This window comes from Apteryx rowi, unplaced genomic scaffold, assembly GCF_003343035.1.
Source record: "Apteryx rowi isolate R43461 unplaced genomic scaffold, aptRow1 scaffold_710, whole genome shotgun sequence".
NCBI classification, from domain to species: domain Eukaryota; kingdom Metazoa; phylum Chordata; class Aves; order Apterygiformes; family Apterygidae; genus Apteryx; species Apteryx rowi.
The window spans coordinates 227,173-246,659 of record NW_020450995.1 but is presented as its reverse complement, the minus strand read 5'-3'; the positions used below and the strand labels follow the sequence as shown (position 1 = coordinate 246,659).

At 44.3% G+C, this 19,487-nt stretch overlaps 1 protein-coding gene across 2 annotated transcripts in view; it reads left to right on the top strand.

Moving 5' to 3' along the window:
* Positions 1 to 18,808, top strand: part of RTN1 (reticulon 1) — a 123,867-nt gene extending 105,059 nt beyond the window's left edge. The window contains exons 1-7 of one of the 2 annotated variants that reach the window (XM_026087288.1): positions 10 to 99; positions 13,379 to 13,586; positions 14,729 to 14,867; positions 15,866 to 15,935; positions 16,325 to 16,371; positions 16,474 to 16,532; positions 18,003 to 18,808. In XM_026087288.1, coding sequence (XP_025943073.1) covers positions 39 to 99; positions 13,379 to 13,586; positions 14,729 to 14,867; positions 15,866 to 15,935; positions 16,325 to 16,371; positions 16,474 to 16,532; positions 18,003 to 18,045 — 627 coding nt within the window. In that variant the 5' untranslated portion in view covers positions 10 to 38 and the 3' untranslated portion in view covers positions 18,046 to 18,808. Of the gene's footprint in view, positions 1 to 9; positions 100 to 13,378; positions 13,587 to 14,728; positions 14,868 to 15,865; positions 15,936 to 16,324; positions 16,372 to 16,473; positions 16,533 to 18,002 lie in introns of those variants that run through there. The other variant, XM_026087287.1, reaches the window with a different exon arrangement.
* The last annotated feature ends 679 nt before the right edge of the window (positions 18,809 to 19,487 follow it).

The window sequence follows — 19,487 nt, the reverse complement described above, 5'->3', positions numbered from 1 at the left end:
CCCGCCCCGCGACCGGCAGCTCCTCGCCCCCCGCCGCCATGCAAGCCACTGCCGACTCCACCAAGATGGACTGTCTCTGGAGCAACTGGAAATGCCAGGGTATTATCTCTGTCCCGCTGTTGCATGCCTAGCAGGACTGCATGGGAGAGGAGGCACGGGCAGGATGCGTCCGCTCGTGCGTTGTTCACCTGTGGGCCTTTGCATGCTGTTTTCTCTCCCTCCCCGTGAAGCGTTTGTTTGCGGTGATTTAAGACAAAAGCCCTTGGTTCGGTTCTTTGAGTGTATTCCTCCAGCCGTTTCAGCCTAAAAGCATCCCGGATTGCAGGACCTTGCTTCTCACCTTACCGCTCATTTCCAAAGCATCCACCCTTGCAGCGAGCGGCGCCTTCCCTCCTCCCCGGCCGTCCCTGTTGCTGTGCCGCCGGCATGATTTCATCCCTTTCGGGCTCTAGCAAAGCCGAGCGATTGCGGGTTTGCGCCGGCCGGGGCTCCCGAGGGTCGGAGGCGGCGGTGAGGGGCGCATCCAGCCCACGGACACACCCAGGGCGAGGGCTTAGCCCAGCGCCAACACAAAGAAAGCGCAGCCCCGGCGAGGAGCTGCCGCGGCATCGCCACCCGCTTCGCACTTTGCTAGACAGTCGCCTTTCTTTATTTTTTTATTTTTGTTTTTTTAAATCCCTTTGCTGCTCTTCGGAGCGCTCCGCCGAGCCGCTCGGTGCGCAGATCCTGCGGCGGCTCGCTCCGCCGCCGGGCAGGAGCGCGTTCTGCGCGGTCCGTGTCGGCGCGGGGTGGGGCTGGCCCCCTTCCCGGGCGCCTCGGACCGCTCTGCAGCCATTTTTAGGCGGCTTCACGCTTCCCAGCAAGCATCCAGCCTTTGTTTTGAGAAAAGGCAGCGCCTGCGACGCTGCTTCGGGAGGCAGATTGCAGGGCGGGGGGGGGGGGAAGCTGGCGGCACAGCCCCATGTCGGCTTCAGGCGGGCTTGGCTTCATGGGATGGCTTAATTTTAAGGTGCTTGTTTACTCTGAAGAGGCAGGACGTGATGCGGATGCTCATGGTAGCATTCCTGGGAGAGAGAGTAGAGCATCATCTCGCTAACGGGTCCAGGACGCTTCCAGGGAGAGAGCCTCAGAAACGCTGCTAAACGCAACAGCAGCCAGAAGACCTTCGCAGAGTGATTTTTGGGGAGAGGGAGGCAGGGAGAGACCCTTCGGACAGACGCGGTTGTCTGCAGGGAGCTTGCGATTTTTGCAGTCTGAATTCTGCACCCAATTGCAGAGGGTTTTCTCATGAAGATGAGTCGCTGGGAAGTAAACAGAGGCACCTGTTAAATGCCAGCCTCCTGCAGCTCGGGCTTTGCATGCCGTAATCGGGGGCCAGGGTTTTCTGTAGGATCGTGTGATTCTTTAAGCTGGCGTGGGAGAGCCACGAGTAAAGTTCAGGGTGTCTTTTCATCCGAGCTTTACACGTAAACTTCCATGTTAGGTGGGGTTTTGTTTGTTTGTTCATTTTGTTTTTCTGGTGACCAAAAAGGCTAAATAGTCTGCTGATTCTTGTAAAATCATGAATTTGCTGAGTCAGGTTGTTGAGCCTGCCTGTATTTAGAGGCTGACTAAGTCTTCTCCGTTTTTATCAGAGAAAGCTATATTTATTCATAAATTAAAAACAAAAGGACAACAAAGGGCATGCTGCTATTATTTAATTAATAATTAATAGTAATAGTAAGCTTTCTCTCCTTCTGTGCTCCCCTTTTTGAAACCAAGAGGTAGATTTGCTGAAAATTGAATGACACAATGTGCCCCATGCTGATCTGAAGAAAAAAAAATCAGAAAAATCAGCGCAGCTGCAATAAAGCACTTGCCTCACTTCCACATCATTTGCATATCTTTTTCTTTTTCTTGGGTGGTGCTTTATGCTTTCAAAATGATCCTGCAGAAAACACAGAATAGTCATGGAATATTATTACTCCCTGAAAAATTCTTTGATCAATCCCAGATAAAATGGGAAGGAATTTAAAATTTAGAAGAATAAAGATTGGTTTTCATTGATTCTTTTAATATCTATTATTCATGCAGTCTCTGTGTCAACCCAGAATATCAGCTTTGTGAAAACCTGAAGCTGTATAAATTTGTCAACTTCATTAATTATCAGTGGAATCATTGATTCCTTTCTAGAAACTCTTAATATGGCTGTGAACATAAGAAATGCAGATACAGACCTCAGTAAATATTGAAAGTAATTGAAATGGTGGAAATACAGTGTTGAGGTTAACATAACTTTTAATGAATAGACAGCCAAGCCTCAGCTAACTAAATCTCTGGTTTGTCCTTACAGTATTTCTGATTGGTGTAAAACTGGGTAGGGATCCTGAGAAGCTGCAGGGACACTGGGTGGAGCTTTGGCTTTGCCCAGCTAAACCTACGTAGCGTTACTTTCTTTGCAATGAAGCAATCTATGCTGTTATGTACCATTTAAAAACACTGCTGTGTGTGTTTTACCTACACGTCCTGCAAGTATAGCGTGGTTAGGTTGATGATAGATTATGATACCACCCCTTAGGGAAAACGGGAGAGTAATTCCCCCCTGCTGGGCATATGCTCCATTCAAAATATTATCATAGGAGGCTTTGGGGAATTGCAAGCAATCTCCATGCTCAAGTCAGCTTTCGCAGTGGACATGATGCACTGAAGTAGGCTGGAGCAGAGCCATGCTTTATGCATGGCGGTACAGAGGAACACACCCGATGGGCCTGCTGGTTGAGGTGGGCCTCCGTATAACAACGTACAGCCAGCACCGGCAGCATGATGGGTCTCCCCGAAGGGAACTGCAGGATACGGAGCACCCTCAGGCTTGGATGGCTGGACCAGGTCTTGGTGCCATCCACGGGGACTCAGCTCGGCTCGCAGGACTTGCCACCATGCGGCTTGCTGGACGGTAACTAGTTAGGGAGGTCTTGGCACCCCAGCTCACTGGTACTACTTAACATCAGCTCTTCTGCACGCCGGCTCCTGGGTGTCCATGAGTGATGCAGTCCTTCCTGCAACTTCACCTTCCTACAAGACTTCTTAAGAAAGAAAATTTGAGCAATGCCAAGAACAAGGCCTGTGAATTGTTCACAGAAATGACCCTAAATATTATCCACATTATAATTATAATTTAATGTGGGAAAGAACTGCAGATTTCATCAACTCCACCTGGCTTACATAACTCCACTGGAAAAGTGTTATCGTGTAGTGTTTTTGGTGGCAGCTGTATCCAGAGATCCAGCTTTCTAGCTTGATTAATGTATCAACTGGTTTCTAAAGGGTGCTGAGAAACTATAGCAATGATTCCCTCATGGAAGTGTTCCCCACTTTAAGATGGATGGAGATGTTCAATGGCAAAAATATGGATGTGTGCTACTAATGTGTAGTCTTATTGACAATTCATAAGTCCATCTAATTATAGCTGTTATCATGAAAGTATGATTTCAGTCAGTCAGTACCTTCAGTACTGAAAATAATGTGGATTGAGCTGGGATCAAATTGTCTAGCTTCAAATGAGCTCTCCCTCTCTGTCCCAGCAGTTGGATCTTGTGTTGGACTTTGGTAGACCTAAAATCTTGGAAAAAAGTCATCATCTGATGTAACTGTTTTAGCTAACATTTCCACAAAACTACACTTAAACTTATGGAGAATTAGTACTTCAGCTAGAATGGCACTTTGATGTCAACACATTCGTTCTTCTGTCTCAGCTTCATGCTACTGCCATTATCATGGTGTTACTAGAAAAGGAGGGATGGCCCTGTCCTGCTCCCAAGACTGGACAAAACTGGCAGCTTACATTAGAAATATCGCCTTCAGCAAGACAGCTTTGCATGGAGCAGGTTTGTGTGTATTAGCAAAATTCGTAGAGTGAAAGATGCAGCGATGGTTGCCAATAGGTGCCCTCATGCAGGGCTGCTGCACAGCCCCTCCTGGAGCTCTCACCCAAAGGGCTGGATTTCGGCAGTAACAACATGGATATGTCTGAGCTGAAACCTTTCCATTTGCATAGGCAGTGTCCCAAAAGGAGGAGGAAGATGATGCCTTTCAAAACACCCAATTTAAACCAGTCTTCAGATGACTCCCTCAATGGGGAAAATGAAGTCAAATTTCCCTTGGATTGTCCCATGTCAGGCTAAATTCAGGGCTCAAATTTGCTGTTTTTTTCTAATAATTTCTAGTCACATTAATCATAAACTAGGAGGTAACTCGAATGATTTTTTTATAAATGTCTGTAAGATTAATAACCTTTCTTTGTTCTAGAATGATTGATTTTTACTTAATAAATAAATACTAGAGCCAAGAACTTAGACTGCACTAATGAAAGACAGTAGAAGCAAAGACACTCATCATTCAGAGCACACATTTCCAGGTGTCCTTTAGTACCTCCAGGGCTCTAAATGATGCTTTCCTATTATCACTGAGATGTTTCTCAAAATGCCAAGTGATTCAATCAAACACATTGCCATGGATGGCAATAGGGTGCAAGATCAGGAGCTCAAATTTAGGGACAAACTCTCTTACATTGTTGGACTGTCACCATCCCAAAAAACACCCTGGCCTAGGCGGTATCAAAAAATCAGTGAGATTTTAATAGCTCTGCCAAAATGTGCTCTGTATGCTTGCTCTGTTGTATCTGAAAGTAAATCTTTTTTTTTTTCTTTTACAAATAGATGGACAATATTCTTTCATTGCCAGAACAAGGAGAAAATTACTCTAAAGTGAGATTGTTTTAAGATGTTACCTGATGAGTAATTTAAACTCTTGCAAGAGGATGATGATGGGCCAATAGCTGAAAGCAACATTGGAGGGGTCCTTTTGCTTTCGTCAGGTCCCTGGGAAGTTTAATTCTGAGTTTGGTGGGACTGCTTTAGCACTGAAAGGGATGCTCTTCCCATGTCATATTGAATTCTCACAACTAAGGTGGGTCTGAGCCATTAATTTTGAAAATCTCCAGTTTTTTTAAAAGTTTGGGTAGAGTTAGGAAGGGTGTGGGCCTGTTATTTTGATCAGGAGCATCTCAGGACGATCTTAACATTTCCATAGCATCATGGGCATTCAGGGACTGCGCTCGGGGACTCTGTTTGGTCTCCTTCTTTTTCACCCTGTTCAGAGAAGAGCAATAATGCCCTTCATGGAAACTGGCAAAGGCAGGTAGTGATACGTTTAATGAGCAAATGGGGTGTGGAGGAGGCTTTCTCCTGCTTATTTGTTAAGTTCTGGTCTTGCAGCCTTTCATGTGAGGGGAAAAAAAAAACAAAAAAACGAACTCACAATAGACTTGTGCGTGGAGCAGCTGCAGGACTGATTTTTATTGTCAGCCCTGTTGTGCTTTCTTCTGTCTACCCAAGCCTGCTCTAGTGCCTCACCTAAGGCAATCCTTTTATTTTTATTTATTTTTTTATTTTTTTAAATGATCAATATGGGGACCATTGATAGGAATAAGGATCTTGGGGATCTTGGAGACAGGAGAAGGGTATGATCTAGAGGGCATCCCAAATCAAGACTTTCTCCAGGTGCTTTGTATCAGCATACTGTGTGGTGTCCAGAGCTGCAGCATTACCCTGTGTGAAACCATGCCTCTCTGAAACATCTGCATAAGGGGTGATATTCATTGATGTGAGAGTTTGCCTTTCTTTTGTCTTGGTAACACGAGTTACTGAGATCACAGACTAAGCCAGGCACCGAAAACTGTTGCTCTGAAAGAGATTTTAAGCCATCTGGCTTGCCCAAAGTCCCTGGTCCTATCCCTGCTCTGGGTCACCTTGCACCAAGGTTTGGGGAGCAAAGGGTTGAGTCTTGGGGCAGATGGATGGTAAAGTTATAAAGCTGGACCAAGGACAGGTTGCTCATGGACAGTGTGTGCATAAGAGGACGAAAGATGGAGAGCTTCCACAAGGCTGGAGATGAAGGATAAGGAGGGATTTCTCATAAAATAGCACAGATATTATGTCTCAGCTCTGCTCTTTATTGCAGCAGTCTCCTGAAAGCACCAGACTGCTCATTAAAAGTTGTATCCGTCTGTATTACATTTGAGTCAGATCCCTTGAGGGCAAGGGAGCAACCACCACATTGGATCCTCCACTGGAGAGAAGAGAGAAAGCCTAGTCCTGCAGCCTGGGGCGAAAGCTTCCTACGGGAAGGATTCGCTGGCAATACAATACCTGCACATCAGTAAAACTGCATTTTACTCTCCCTGCATGATGTGGCAAGCCCATTACCTTGTCCTTTTGCCCAGGTAGATGTGGAGGATCTGTACCTGGGCCTCATAATGCAACAGGCAAAATGGTGAATTCATTGAAATTGGTGGGAGAAATACCATTGACTTCATGGGGAACATGCTTTCATCTCTCTTCTCTGATCCTGGTAACACACATGCATGTGTGTATGTATATATCCCCACCCTCACAAAGACATATATTTATGCAGATGTGTTGCTTTCATTGTATACTTCCACCTTTTTTATTAATGTATGATGAGAAAGCCAAGAGGTACATCTAGGTCTGTTTGATTATATGCTTTGCTGTAGCACTGAGGTGTCCAGCTTCAGTAAGAAGTAGAGTTAGAGGCTTTCATGAGCTTCCTCAAACCCTAAACTGAAATTTCTTTGAGTGTGAATGGTATTTACTGCTATTCAAAGACTCATCTCTAGTAGTAATATTTGTTGTCAAACATTTGTTGTGACAAATGCTATAAACTAACAAGACTGTCCTCATTAAATTAGATTTCCTGAGCTTTTCACTGCCAGGAGGCCTGAGAAATGAATCATGGAGTTTGCATATCATGTTAAAGGCTATGTATAGACACTCTTTTCTCATTTCTCATTAACAATACTATTACATAGGGAATGAAGCTGTACAAACCTATTGATTTTATCTCCTAGGGAGTCCCAATGGGACCTCCATTGTGGGGAGGGCAGTTTGATCACGTCCAAGGCTGTTATCGGTATGCTGAACAGAGTGTAACCTTTTATTTGATCCTCAAGGCTCATGGGCTACATTTGAAAGTTGGGTGCAAGGTTTTTGCACACAGTTTTTGTTCTGAATCCCATGGTAAATGCTTCCCTCCTGCATGTTTATTTCTCAGACAGTTTTGTGCAGTAGAGGAAAAACTTGCAAAGGCAGAAGGAGAAGAAAGAGCAGAGATCTTCAGGGGAAGGGTGGGAGAAGCTATGGAAGATGTGAAGTAAGATGTCCAGTCTGTGCACAGTTGATCTTCATTAATTTTCATCTTAAAATGCTCACTTTCAGACAGGGAATGGAAAGATCCCCTCCTTCTCTCAAAATAGTATTTTTCAAAGAATAATCATGCGGGAGTCTGAAGGTGGGAGGACATTTTAGCTACAAGTCAGTTCGGTTTCCCTATTCTCCCTCTGGGATCTCCTTCCAGGGTGAGACAGAGCCCAGAAGACTTGGGCTGCAGCTGACCCACACTGTGGTGCTTCTGGGGACCCCCTAAACTGCTGGAGCCCAGTCCCCTGGGTTTCCACAGGGGCCCTGAGAACCATTCATTCAGGAGCATCACTCCTTAATCCACCTCGGCTGTTTCAAGCCTTTCACGCCTTGCATCCAGCACTGCCCTTCCCAGGTCTGTCTTCTGGCTTTTCTGATGCCAAATATCCAGGAGCAGAAATATTTTCGGCCAAAAGGCATGACATGAGCCAGAAGATCTTTCAGGCACTGTACTCAAGAGCTGTTCCTTGCTGACACAAACATTGCATGCTGCTGCTATTATTTATTTTTCAGTGATTACTCTTAATTTGCACCACAAGCACTGGTATTTATCTGCTACTCATATCAATGGATGCTCGCTTGTATTACCGGGTATAAAGGAGAGTTTACCTTTGTGGATCGTTAATGTAGGACTTGGCACAGAATGGAGAATGCAGATTAGTTTAATGAGATGAGATGACACTATAAATTGTAGCTGAGACAGTAACTGACACCCTTCAAAGCTTTTTCTTTCAAATTCAAGGCTACTTGAGCAACATTTTACAAGTTATGCAGTCTTGTTAAAAAAAAATATGGACAGGTGATACTTTCAAGTAAATAGCTCATCAGATGTGCTTCTCCAGAATAACTCTTCAAAGAAAGTTACAGTTTGCAGCATTGCTGTCTTAGTGATTGCTGGCAGGTCCCCCTTAATAAATACAAGCAGCTTTGAGTCTGAGGTTGTTCTGGCCAAAACTGGAGTCCTTTTATACCTTCACAAACAAACCAGGGCTCTGGTGCATTGTACTAGAATGAGTGCAAAGCGACCAAAGGAAAGACTCTGACACCCTCCTTGCAGGAGGTTAAAAGGAGATCATGGAAAGCTACAGCTGAACAACTTGTGCATGTTAATGGACATGGTCAGGATTTTAGAGCTGGGATTTTCAAAAGAGAAGTAAGGTACCCAAATCCCAGTGAAACTGAGTCCGCTTTCAATGCCTGTCATGCTAAAGCCTGCTTGCAAATCCTAGCTGCAAACCTGAGGTGCTCTAAAGCTTGGCATTTTGTCTGTTTAAAATATATCCTGCTTAGCCAGGCAGATTGACCTGCTGTCAAATTGCATGCACATCACATATCAATAGCCTCACATGGCACCAGCCTCTTGCTTCATGCATATTCAGTGTGTGTTTTTCAGAATCATGCCATTGTAGTTGGGGCTGGACAGTCACGCATGCACACACACACACACACATGCACACAACACACACCCCGTCTGCAACACACTCGGGGCTTGCAGGACCCTCACCTACACCAGGACCTTTTATACTTTCTCTATGGGGGAATTTTTTGCTGAGGACTGGCCAGAGAATCTAATTGCTCTGGTGTTAATTTTTGCTGGGAAGGATCCCCTCTCCTTCTCTCTAATTTAACTAGGGGACTTTGTACCCACGTTAGAGCCAAACTTGAAGCCTTTCTCAGTATGGGGCCAGCGTGCGTTGGCAAGTGGCTCTGCAGGGTGCGTGCAAAGATGTGCAGCTCCAGCACAGCTCCAGGCCCTGCCATGCTTGCAACTGTGTGTCCCCATGTGCTGAGATGCCAGTTAGAGCCTGGGTGACCAACTCCGTGGTGGATGCAAGAGGGGGCATAGGCATTTACAGGCAGCTATTCTTCACCAAAGACACAAGCCACCATCTGGATTTTGTAGCCTGTTGAAGGGCAGTAAACCCATTGGGCCAGCAAGTGTTTGAGGGAGTTGTTTGCTGTCTAAATCAGTTTTATATCACAGAATCACAGAATCACAGAATTATATGAGTACAGAATGCGACTGAACTCAAAACAGCCATGTGAACATGGCTGATAGCCTCATCTTTCATTTTTGTTTCCCTTCAGGATAAAAAAGGGGGTGTGGAGGGGGTTGATGAAGCTGCTACTTGGTTTGCCTAATGAGGAACAAAATTCTTCATTGCTCTGCCCCTGCTATCTATGTATAATACCAAGTGCTGATGTGGCAGGTACTTCGCTCTGGTATAAGCAGTTGGAGGAGGAGATGGTAGCCCGAGGAAGAAGGCAAAGGATCCCAGCCAGGGCTGCCTACTGCATCTGTGGCCAGGTTGCTGCCCATGGGACCCCTGTAATTCTCAGCTGTGTTAATGAGGTTATCTGAGGTCTCCACTGCAGCGTGGCTTGGTGCAAGCAGTCCTGGAGCTGGCTGGTGCATTCATACCCCTTCCTGCTTCCCCTTGCCCTCCCACACTGGAGTCGTAGCCATGGGGAAAGGCTTCTCCCTGCGGTTAGAGCTGGGTTTGTGCTGTCAGACAGGGTGTCCAGGACCAGGCAGCGCTCCAGGTCCCTGCTCTTCATGCTCTTTCCACCGAGCTCTGAGGCCCGGTGGGTGACACTGGGCGGGAGACAGACAGGATGGAGACTGTGTAGAGGTGGGCCCGTGGCCCTGAGCCCCACTCAGACTTGCTGCTGGGCAGTCCTCGGATGTTCAAGGCTGGCCCCAGAGGAGATCACACCATACCCTCTGCTCACCTTAAAGGGAGATTTTGTTTATTTAAGGAAACAGAGGACAAACATAAAGTAAAAAGCCTTTGGAGTGACTGAAAATGTAGCCGAAGGAACAAGCGTATCTCTGACAGACAGGTGTTTTAAGCAGTGTTTAAGTTCCAGGGGAAATGATACAGCTCAAATCTCTGAGGCCTGTTGACGCAAAAAAATGCTTGATTCAGTGCAGCCTGTGGACTGTAGCTAGACTCCACCATACTCCACCTTTTTCTGGCTCTGGGCTCTTGGTCAGGGAGATGCAGCAGGGGCAGGAGGGCTTGCATTGAGGCACTCAGCTTTCATCCCAGTTTGCTTCCTTTACCCTCTCCCCTTCTCCGTGCAAAGAGCCATCAGGTTCACCTCCCTTCTGCACTGCCTCTTGCAAGGTGGTTTGGCTCACCACCTTGTCCCTAAGGCAGAGGAGGAATGGTTGCAGGAGCAGCAAATCCTGCCGGCACTGCTGGACTCCGCAGCACTACGGCAGCTCTGCATACCTGCAAGGGAGGAGGCGGACTTGGTTCCTGCCCCCGAATATCCTAACAGACCCACTGCAGCCCGTGGGTGGGCAGTTTGTGTCCCTAGGTTGGACCTGGGCACCAGGACACATGCATAAAAATCTTTAAGCCCATATCTGCCTCCTCTGTGTTGTCTGTGGTGAGATTTTCCAAGTAGCAGTTGGCACATAATTTTTCCATGAACATGGGAATGTTTGCGTCAGGTCTCAAAGCCACAGGATACCTCTCACCTCGGTCTTACTTGGCTGGCAAAGGGAGCCAGCTGTCTTTTCATCTCCTCTGTCACGCGTACGCATATCCCTAGAACTGTGTCATCTGGCCTCTGTCCATCTTGCTCTGAGTTGTGGCAAGTCTTTCTTTAACTGATATGGCTTAGTAAGTATTCCAGTAATTTCATGGCAGAAAGGCGCAGCTTTCAGAATATACACGTACCCAGACAAGGTCTGTGTTGAGTCACTCAGCATCCTTCTCATTGAGGAGAAAGAGAAAATGCACTCTAGCAAATCTGTGTGAGAATACAGCCCATTTCCAGCCTGTGGAAATATGAGGCAGAAGATCCTAGAAAGAAAGAGAGAGGACTTATTTACTCATTTTGGGTCTTACCTTCAGTTGCTATAAACTCAGGGAACTCCACTGAAATGGGCTTTCTTATTTTTGACTCAGATCTCATCTGTTTGTCTCTCTACTGCCTACATCCTAATGTTTTCCCTTGACGCATGGCCTTTTTGTTTCATCAGCAGATTCGTTCCATGTGGAGCATCCTGAGCTAGCTCATCTGTGCTCATTTCATTTATTGTGAATGTATTGTGAGACATGAAATATAAGTATCTCCAAGAAGTGAGATTTGCCTCAATTTCCAGTAGTGTCCTCAGATAAAGGAATTTTTAAGTATAAAAAATGATCAGGCTTTGAATAATATCACTTGTTCAAATGCACCCTGGTGAAAGCACATAGGTTGCAAAATTTTCAGTGCATTCACTGAAGAAAAGAGTATGGCAAATGGTAAAAACCATTCACTTGTGCTCTGGATGCCACTTTGTACAGACAGTTTGTGAATCCCACACTCCAACCCTGCAACACTACAAGCAATCTGTTGAACACTGGCTGCCTGCTAACTTCCCCAATGCAGGGTCGTACTCTGGCTATGTCCTAATGGCATTTTGGAGCATTCCTCAATCCATGCCCTTTGGTTTCTGCAGGAAGGAAACCTGGGCATATAGCTAGAAACACACTCTGTCCTGCTTTCTGATTTGCATAGTCACCACCCGGGACCCCAGCACGTGCCACTGAGCTCCCTTGTCCCGTGACTTGGATGTGGTCCATGCATCTGTTCATGTGTGCTCCTGATCCAGTGCTGAATGCTTACACTTAGAAATATGAAAGAGTGATTATATCTTGTATATTGATGGAGGATATAATAGGATGTGAATGTTGCACAAAGGGACTAGAACTCAGTAATACAATAGCATTTTTTGCACTCAAGTGCGCCACTTTGAAAAGTAATGCTAATATGTGTGATAGTAATGAGTAATAGCTCATTGACTCAAGATAAACATGCAGTGGTGACTCACACTTCTTGGGAGATTAGCTGATAAGAGCTACTATGACAGATTAATTTTGTTTGTTTTTGTATTTGTGAATTTTCTTTGGACAGATTGCAGTTTTCCTGAATTGCTCTTTGTTCAGAATGATTTGACAAGCTGCATCTATGAAAAATGTTTGGCTGGTGTTGTGTTCAAGCTGTTCATGGAGACTTGTTCAGTGAACAGTGTGAAATTAGAGCTGTTTTGTTTAGATTGTCATAAGTGTGGTTCCTGGCTGGAGGAAGAGTCCTCTTAGAAATAGGTTACGGATGTAAGTAAACTAAATTCACCTTTGTGGACTGGATATTCAGCAATCATTTCTTAAAATTTTGCTTTTATGGTGATTTCTCCTATCAGTAAGATTGTGTGCTAGAGTAGTCAGGACAAAGTATACTGACTGGGTGAAAAGTACTGTCAAAATGAACTTGTTTACAAATGTAAAAACATATTTGCTGAAAATGCTTTTCCAAATTTGCCTTGTTTTAATTAACATCTCTCATGTATCTACACAGGGAAAGTTATCTAAGATGCAGAAAGATTTTTAAATATTTCTGAAATGTTCAAATTTCAATGTGAGAGTTAGCAAAAGGGATTCTTTTGCATCTTAAGGTCACATCTGTAAAATGATTTCCTACCTACATAACCATTAAGCAGTAAAAAAAGCAGGTGTTTTTTTCTCTCTCAGAACTTCAAAAATAACAAAATTATATTGTCAAAACTTATAGTGGGATACGGGCTTATTGTGCCTAACTCCAAACTTTCTCAGTTATCAACAACCAAAACTTGAAAATATTTTGATCCAGAACTGGAAAATATTTGGAGATTTGGATTCGTGACAAAAATAAATCCAAAATTTTAATGTAAAGCAGAAACTTTTCCTATTTGGAGAGTAAATAAATGCAAGTTAGGGTGAAAACTTCCATGAAACCCTAAGAACAAAACAAAGCCCAGTGTGCGGTTGCCTTGCTGCTGCAGGAAACCCACCATGCTGCGTCTCGGGGATATTCATCCATCTTCTCAAACAGTGTAGAGGGAGCTGATGAGACATAATACGCATGAAATGCAAGGATTTCACGCAGGTCATCAATCTTGGTCTTCTTAGTGTATCTCTGAAGTCACTTCATTCTTGGCAAAGTAAAATCCTCTTTCAGCTGGTATGAGAGGTAGCATTACTCCTCCCCTTGCTTTCCTCCAGAGGACCCTGTGCATCTCAGTGGCCACAGAGGCCAGCCTCAACACTGATCCTGCTCCCATGTTTAACATCTCGGTCTTCTCTCCCCAGCTATCGATCTGTTGTACTGGCGTGACATCAAGCAGACAGGGATAGTGTTTGGGAGCCTCCTGCTGCTGCTCTTCTCCCTGACCCAGTTCAGCGTCGTCAGCGTCGTGGCCTACCTGGCCCTCGCCGGTCTCTCGGCCACCATCAGCTTCAGAATCTACAAATCGGTCCTACAGGCTGTGCAGAAGACGGATGAGGGCCATCCTTTCAAGTGAGTGCTTTGCAGACATGGCCAGGCACTGTTTCTCTTGCAAAGGATTAATTCTTAGTGACAATTCAGGTTTCTCTTGCTGCTGTTTTTATACCAGATACAATTCAGTTTTTGCTCAAAACAAGGAAAATAATTTTTTTTCCTATTGTCCAGTGTCTCAAGAGCCCTAAGATCACATTGGTTCAGATTCTGGGGAAAAAAAAACACAAAAGCAATCATCCTTTAATACATAAGAAATTTTTGTGTGAAAGTCAAAAGATCCAGAAAATTATGAGCAAATAGAAGAAAGGAGTTTCATTAGAGCTAATGACAATACAGTATCTCTGCAAGTAGGAGGAATATTGTTTCTGGGCACACTCCACTGGGCACAGAGGGAACTTACTTATATCTTTTCTCCAGCACTGCTAGGCTGTGATGTGACAATACATCATCTTGGGTGATGGTAGCTCTCCCCATTCCCTGCAGGGTCCTGGCTGTTTGCTCCAGGGGAGCAGCGATCCTTTCTCCTCTGCTGTGCCAATGAGTCTGTGAACCAGGTCAGGGAACTGCTCTGGTTTACACACACAGTCCTGAAAAAAGGTCCTGTTGGGTTGCTGTTCTTTCTTCTCAACGTGGGTCAGTTCTGTGATCCGACTCACAACATGGGCATGTTGCCCAGAAGGCAGTGCAGGGTGCGCAGAGAGATGGAGAAGCAAGAAGTGGGCCTAGAAGGCCTTAGGCCAGCATCACTGCTGGAGGCGACATGTGGCCAGAAAACAACATTAGTTCCTCCAGAGGTTGCCAGCTGGAGGGGATGTCCCCTTCTGTCCCAGCAGTGTTGCACAGAAGTTTGTGGGGAAAATATCCTGGTTAGGATTTCACCCCCTTTTATGTGGAGTAAAGAGAGAGAGCTCAACAAGATGGGAGTCTGCATGGGGACGAGGCAAACTGGCCCAGCTTAGCCCATGATCGCCCAGGAAGATGGGTCGGTGCAAGGTGGAGATAGTATGTGCTGGTGGCTCTGTGCCTGCACTTGGAGGAACATATTGCTCCAGCTGTGAAGAAATGAGATCTGGGGAGGAGGGAGTGACAGGGAGAAAGGCACAAGCATGAACAGCAGGTGAACCTGCCTGCGTTTGAAACTGAACCTGTGTTTTTGGCAGAGCCTACTTGGAGATGGAAATGAATCTTTCACAGGACCAGATTCAGAAATACACAGACTGCCTCCAGCTATACGTCAACAGCACAGTCAAAGAGCTGAGGAGACTCTTTCTCGTTCAGGACCTCGTGGATTCCTTAAAAGTAGGATTGCTTTAGACACTTTTAACCCCTCTCTAGAGGAGCTAATTTAGATTTCAAAGTACTGGTTCTCTTGTTGACAGTATCCTTGTAAAATCTAGCTGTGAGCAGCTACAAAGTATAAAAGCTGCTCTCTTTTTTGATTTTTAAGCTATTTGCTCTCCATACATTAGAGGTTTGGCAATCTGCACTTGAATTTAGTGATCTGTAATGCAGGAGTTTTGAAAGTTTCAGGACTAGCTTAGCTCCACTGAAATTCTTGAAGCACCTCTGAGTTATGCTCTCTATGGCCTTGCCACAAAATGGTGTGTTGACCTTCCTCCCTCTGTTAATCTGGACTCCTTTTAATGGTGGCATTTGCTGGTATGGAGGAATGTCCTCTTTCCCTTCCTTCTGTGATGGTTATTTATTTTCAGCCTTGCACCAAAGTAGATGTTCTTCAGTGCAAAGATCATTAAGAGAGCCCACATGGCTCAGGTTCCTAAATTACTAAAGGTATTTTGAAAATGTATCCATCTCCCAGCCCTAAGGAATTATTAGTCTCTGGGATTATCACAGTGGGTGTGATTAGCAGTGTGGGGTGACCTGGTGACCCCTACCTTCATCAAAATTGGATGCTGAAATCTGCCTATTCCATGCTCAATGCAGATTCCTAAATATATGCAATTGAGCCATGGATATACATGAAAGCTCAGCAAGGAAGATGAGAAGCAGTAAACTGCAGAAGAGTAAATGGGGTTATACTCCCAGAAAAAAGTACCAGTGATTACTTTTTGCTTTTCATATCCCTGAAAAGCTTGCAGAATATTCAATTTTCCTTTTCTGCATTGATTTTTAAAGCATTACAGTCACCTGCAGGTAGAAGTCCTTAGTTCCTAATGTACCTTATTTAACAAGTCCCCTTACACTTTAAAAAGGTGCCATTACATTAGCTAGTTAAGTGAACTCCTTTCTTCTTATGCTGACAATGGAAGTGATATAATGATCCATCTTTAATTTAGTTTGCAGTACTAATGTGGCTGCTGACTTACGTGGGAGCCCTCTTCAATGGCCTGACTCTTCTGATAATGGGTAAAAATCATCATTTATTTTAAAATCTATTTTTAACTTTAACTCCCTGGCAATTTCTACTCAGACAAAACAGCCAATACTTAGTGTGCCTTCCTCACAGCTAAACCATTAACGTTTATTTCTCTTTGCAGTTAGTATTCATTACTCCCATTCCATTGTCCATCCTGCTAGAACCAATTTGTTTTTTATGGGGTTGCAGCTACTAGGTCCAGAGGAATGGGAAATTCCATATTTGGGAGGCCTGAGCAATGTTCGTTTTTAATACAAAGATCCCTGGTGGATCAGCTGACCAAGTGGCATGACATGTGTTTGTCACTATTCGAAGTAGGTTTCATCTCTGGAGGAATCTGATGAGCAGGAATATAACAGTGTGCTCTTTTTCTCCCCAGCTGTGGTGTCTATGTTTACTCTACCTGTTGTATATGACAAGTACCAGGTAAGTCCAGCAGCAGGGTGATGAGAGATGTGTCAGCTGGGTGCTTGGGTGGTTCTGCCTTGTTGACTCCCAATTGACTTTCTCTCCTTGTGTTCTTTGCAGGCACAGATTGATCAATACTTGGGACTTGTGCGGACCCACATAAACACTGTTGTGGCAAAGTGAGTTCAGCAGCGACTTGACCAAAAATCTTGCTGTGAGATTCCTGTGCATTGGGGGTGGCTAAGAGCTGGGTGGTCCTGGAGACAATCTGCCCTGTGAATGACGTCTTCCCCTGCATGAGGGCAGGTCTCTGGAGGGACGCAGTCCTTCTCAGATGAGTGTAGACTGAGGCTGAGCTGTGGCTCTGCATCCTTCTCTCCCCTCTCCTCCCCTTTGGGGGACCTGTGGACAGAGCAGTCCTGTCAGGGGCTGATGTCCATACTTTTACCTGACCACACAGACCAAACAGAAGGTCTTAACTCCCTTCATCACTGATCACCACAAGCCTGGCTTTTCATATTCAGGGACTCTACCCAGTAGAGTTAATAATAATAATGTTAATAAGCAAAGTGGGAATTAGAAAAAGCAAATACCTATAAGCACCATGACCTCAAGGGTTTCAAACCATCATGGAATGGACAGAACATCTGAATGAGATTTTTGAGGCAGTCTGCTCCAGTTCCTAAAGTACTGCCTGTATCAAAAGCTTCTGTGGGATTCACAAGGGCATAGTGACGTCTAAGTATAATTCACAACACTTGAGAATTGCTGAAGCGGGATGGCTGGACTGAAAGGTAGGTCCGTACACCTCAGCAATTTGTATTCACGGCTTTGCAAAAGTTGACCGAACAACAGGTATCCAATGGAGGGCTGCAAGTTGGTGAGGAACAGAGAGCAAGCAACCCACAAGGTGATGCTGAGGAAAATGGGCTTGTTTAGCCTGACAACGAGGAGGCTAAGGGGCGATCTCTCAGCAGCCTACAAGTTGTTGAAGGGAAGTTAGAAAGATGATGGAACCAAACTCTTCTCAGCAGTGGCAGATGTTATAACAAGGAGCAACAACATAAGTTCAGCTTAGGAGGTTCAGTTTGGACATTAGGAGAAACTTTTTCTCTAGGAGATTAGTACAGTGCTGGAGCAGGCTGCCCAGGGAAGTGCCAGAACTTCCATCCTTGGAGGTTTTCAAGACACAGTAAGACAAAGCCACAGCTGACCTGATCTAGTGTTGGTGATAGTCCTGCTTCAAGAAGGAGGTTAGGCGGAAGACCTCCAGGGATCATTTTCAGCCAACATTTCTATGATTCTGTGAACCCGTAGCCTTGGGCAGGACTGAAAGTCTGTACAGAAAATTCTGTGTTTAACTGTCATTCCTGGATAGAGAATAGGCCACAGAAGGATAACAAAGCAGGGAGGAAATCACTGAGCATATCACATGGTTGCAGGAACTGCCAAGAACCAGGCCATTTACAAGTAGCGTAGGAGTGGGTATCACCCTTTTTTCAGATTAGACTCTAGTTCACTTCTCGCCAAAACACACTGAAAGCAAGCTGGAACAAAGATTACCCTGGCTAAGACTGCATGTGGGGATGCACTGGAATGGAATAACTGCCTGACCATATAATTTTTTTTTTTTTTCCCTTTGCTTCTAGGATTCAGGCTAAAATCCCAGGTGCTAAGAGAAAGGCAGAGTAAAGCAGACATCAAGAACATCAACAACTACAGTAGTGAATAATGGGGGAATCTGGAGTGAAACATCTCTGTTCTTACACCTTACTGCAAATTTATTGTTCTTTTTTTTTTTCCTCAACACCATAATCTTAGAAACATAAAACTCGGAAGCAGTGCTTTTCCCCTGCTGCTTCTGCACTTAGAATATTTGCAATCACTTGTGTCAAGCACTAAAGTATAGTAAAGAGAAAAGTGTACTAGATGTGTTTTTTTGTGTTGCTTATAAAGTGCATGATGGTGAGAGCCTAAATAATATTGACCCCTTTTATTTTATTTTTTTAGTGTTTTTCCTTCTTCTATTGGCATCGCTTCTATAACTTTTAATGTTACATGTGGCTAGGGGCTTTCCTGCTTAGCGCACTGATGCAATAGTTAAAATTGCTTCTACGTCACTGGGTTGCTGGTTGGATTCATCTTTATTAACTATATAGAATTGTAGACTGATGTTTTAGTGTTTTCCAGCACAAATGAAATAAACAGTAATCAGTACTTATAGTAATCAGTTTTGTATAACTCAAAAAAATGAAAACAAAACCCAGTACTTTTGTCGTAAGGGATTGACAGGCTAATTTACATGTATGGTAACTGGAAAGTTCCAGCTTGTTAAATTTATTACAATTTGTATTACATTCTCTGTAGTTCCTAATGGACTTAATTATGGACTCTGAATATTTGCACTTATGTACTTGATACCGAATGCAGAAATAAATGTTACTAAATGTAAAAAGTTCTCCCTCTTGTTGCCACTGGGATTCTTTTAGCATTGCAAACTGGACACTGGACAAGGTGTAAAATGAAACATGGAAGATTAGTTTCTCTCTCTCTCTCTCTCTCTCTCTCTCTCTCCTCTTGTGATCCACGCACACCTTGCATTACGAAATGGTGCAGTCCAACAAGATTTTCCGTAGTACATAGCTTGTCTATCAATTGCACATCTTGATGAGGAAAGATGGAAATAAAAGAAAGTTCTTAGCGCTGTAGTTTGTTTATTGTGTTGGTGTTTCTTAGTGTATTACAGGAACATGAAGTAATTGTCTCTTCCCCTATTTGCATGTTGTGCAAATCATAAGTAACCCATCATGAGAGGGGTCAGCACAACACAAAGAACTTCAGTTTCCTTGTGTTCACATTACTGTTATCCAAATCATTCTTTGAAATGTGTTTTAAGCTGTGGGATCAATACTGAACCCAGAGGCTGGGAACTAAAATAAACATTTGCTTTCATTCAAAGGTGATTCACAAGGGTGTTTTAATGTCAACATTTGGGGTTTGAGAATGATCAGACTAAGAGAAATGACAGTCAAACATCTATCTAAATTGCTTCAAAACGAAGAACTGGTTATCTGACAAATGATTTGTCTATTTGTGAAATATATCTATTTGCTGTGGAAAATCTTGATTTTTTT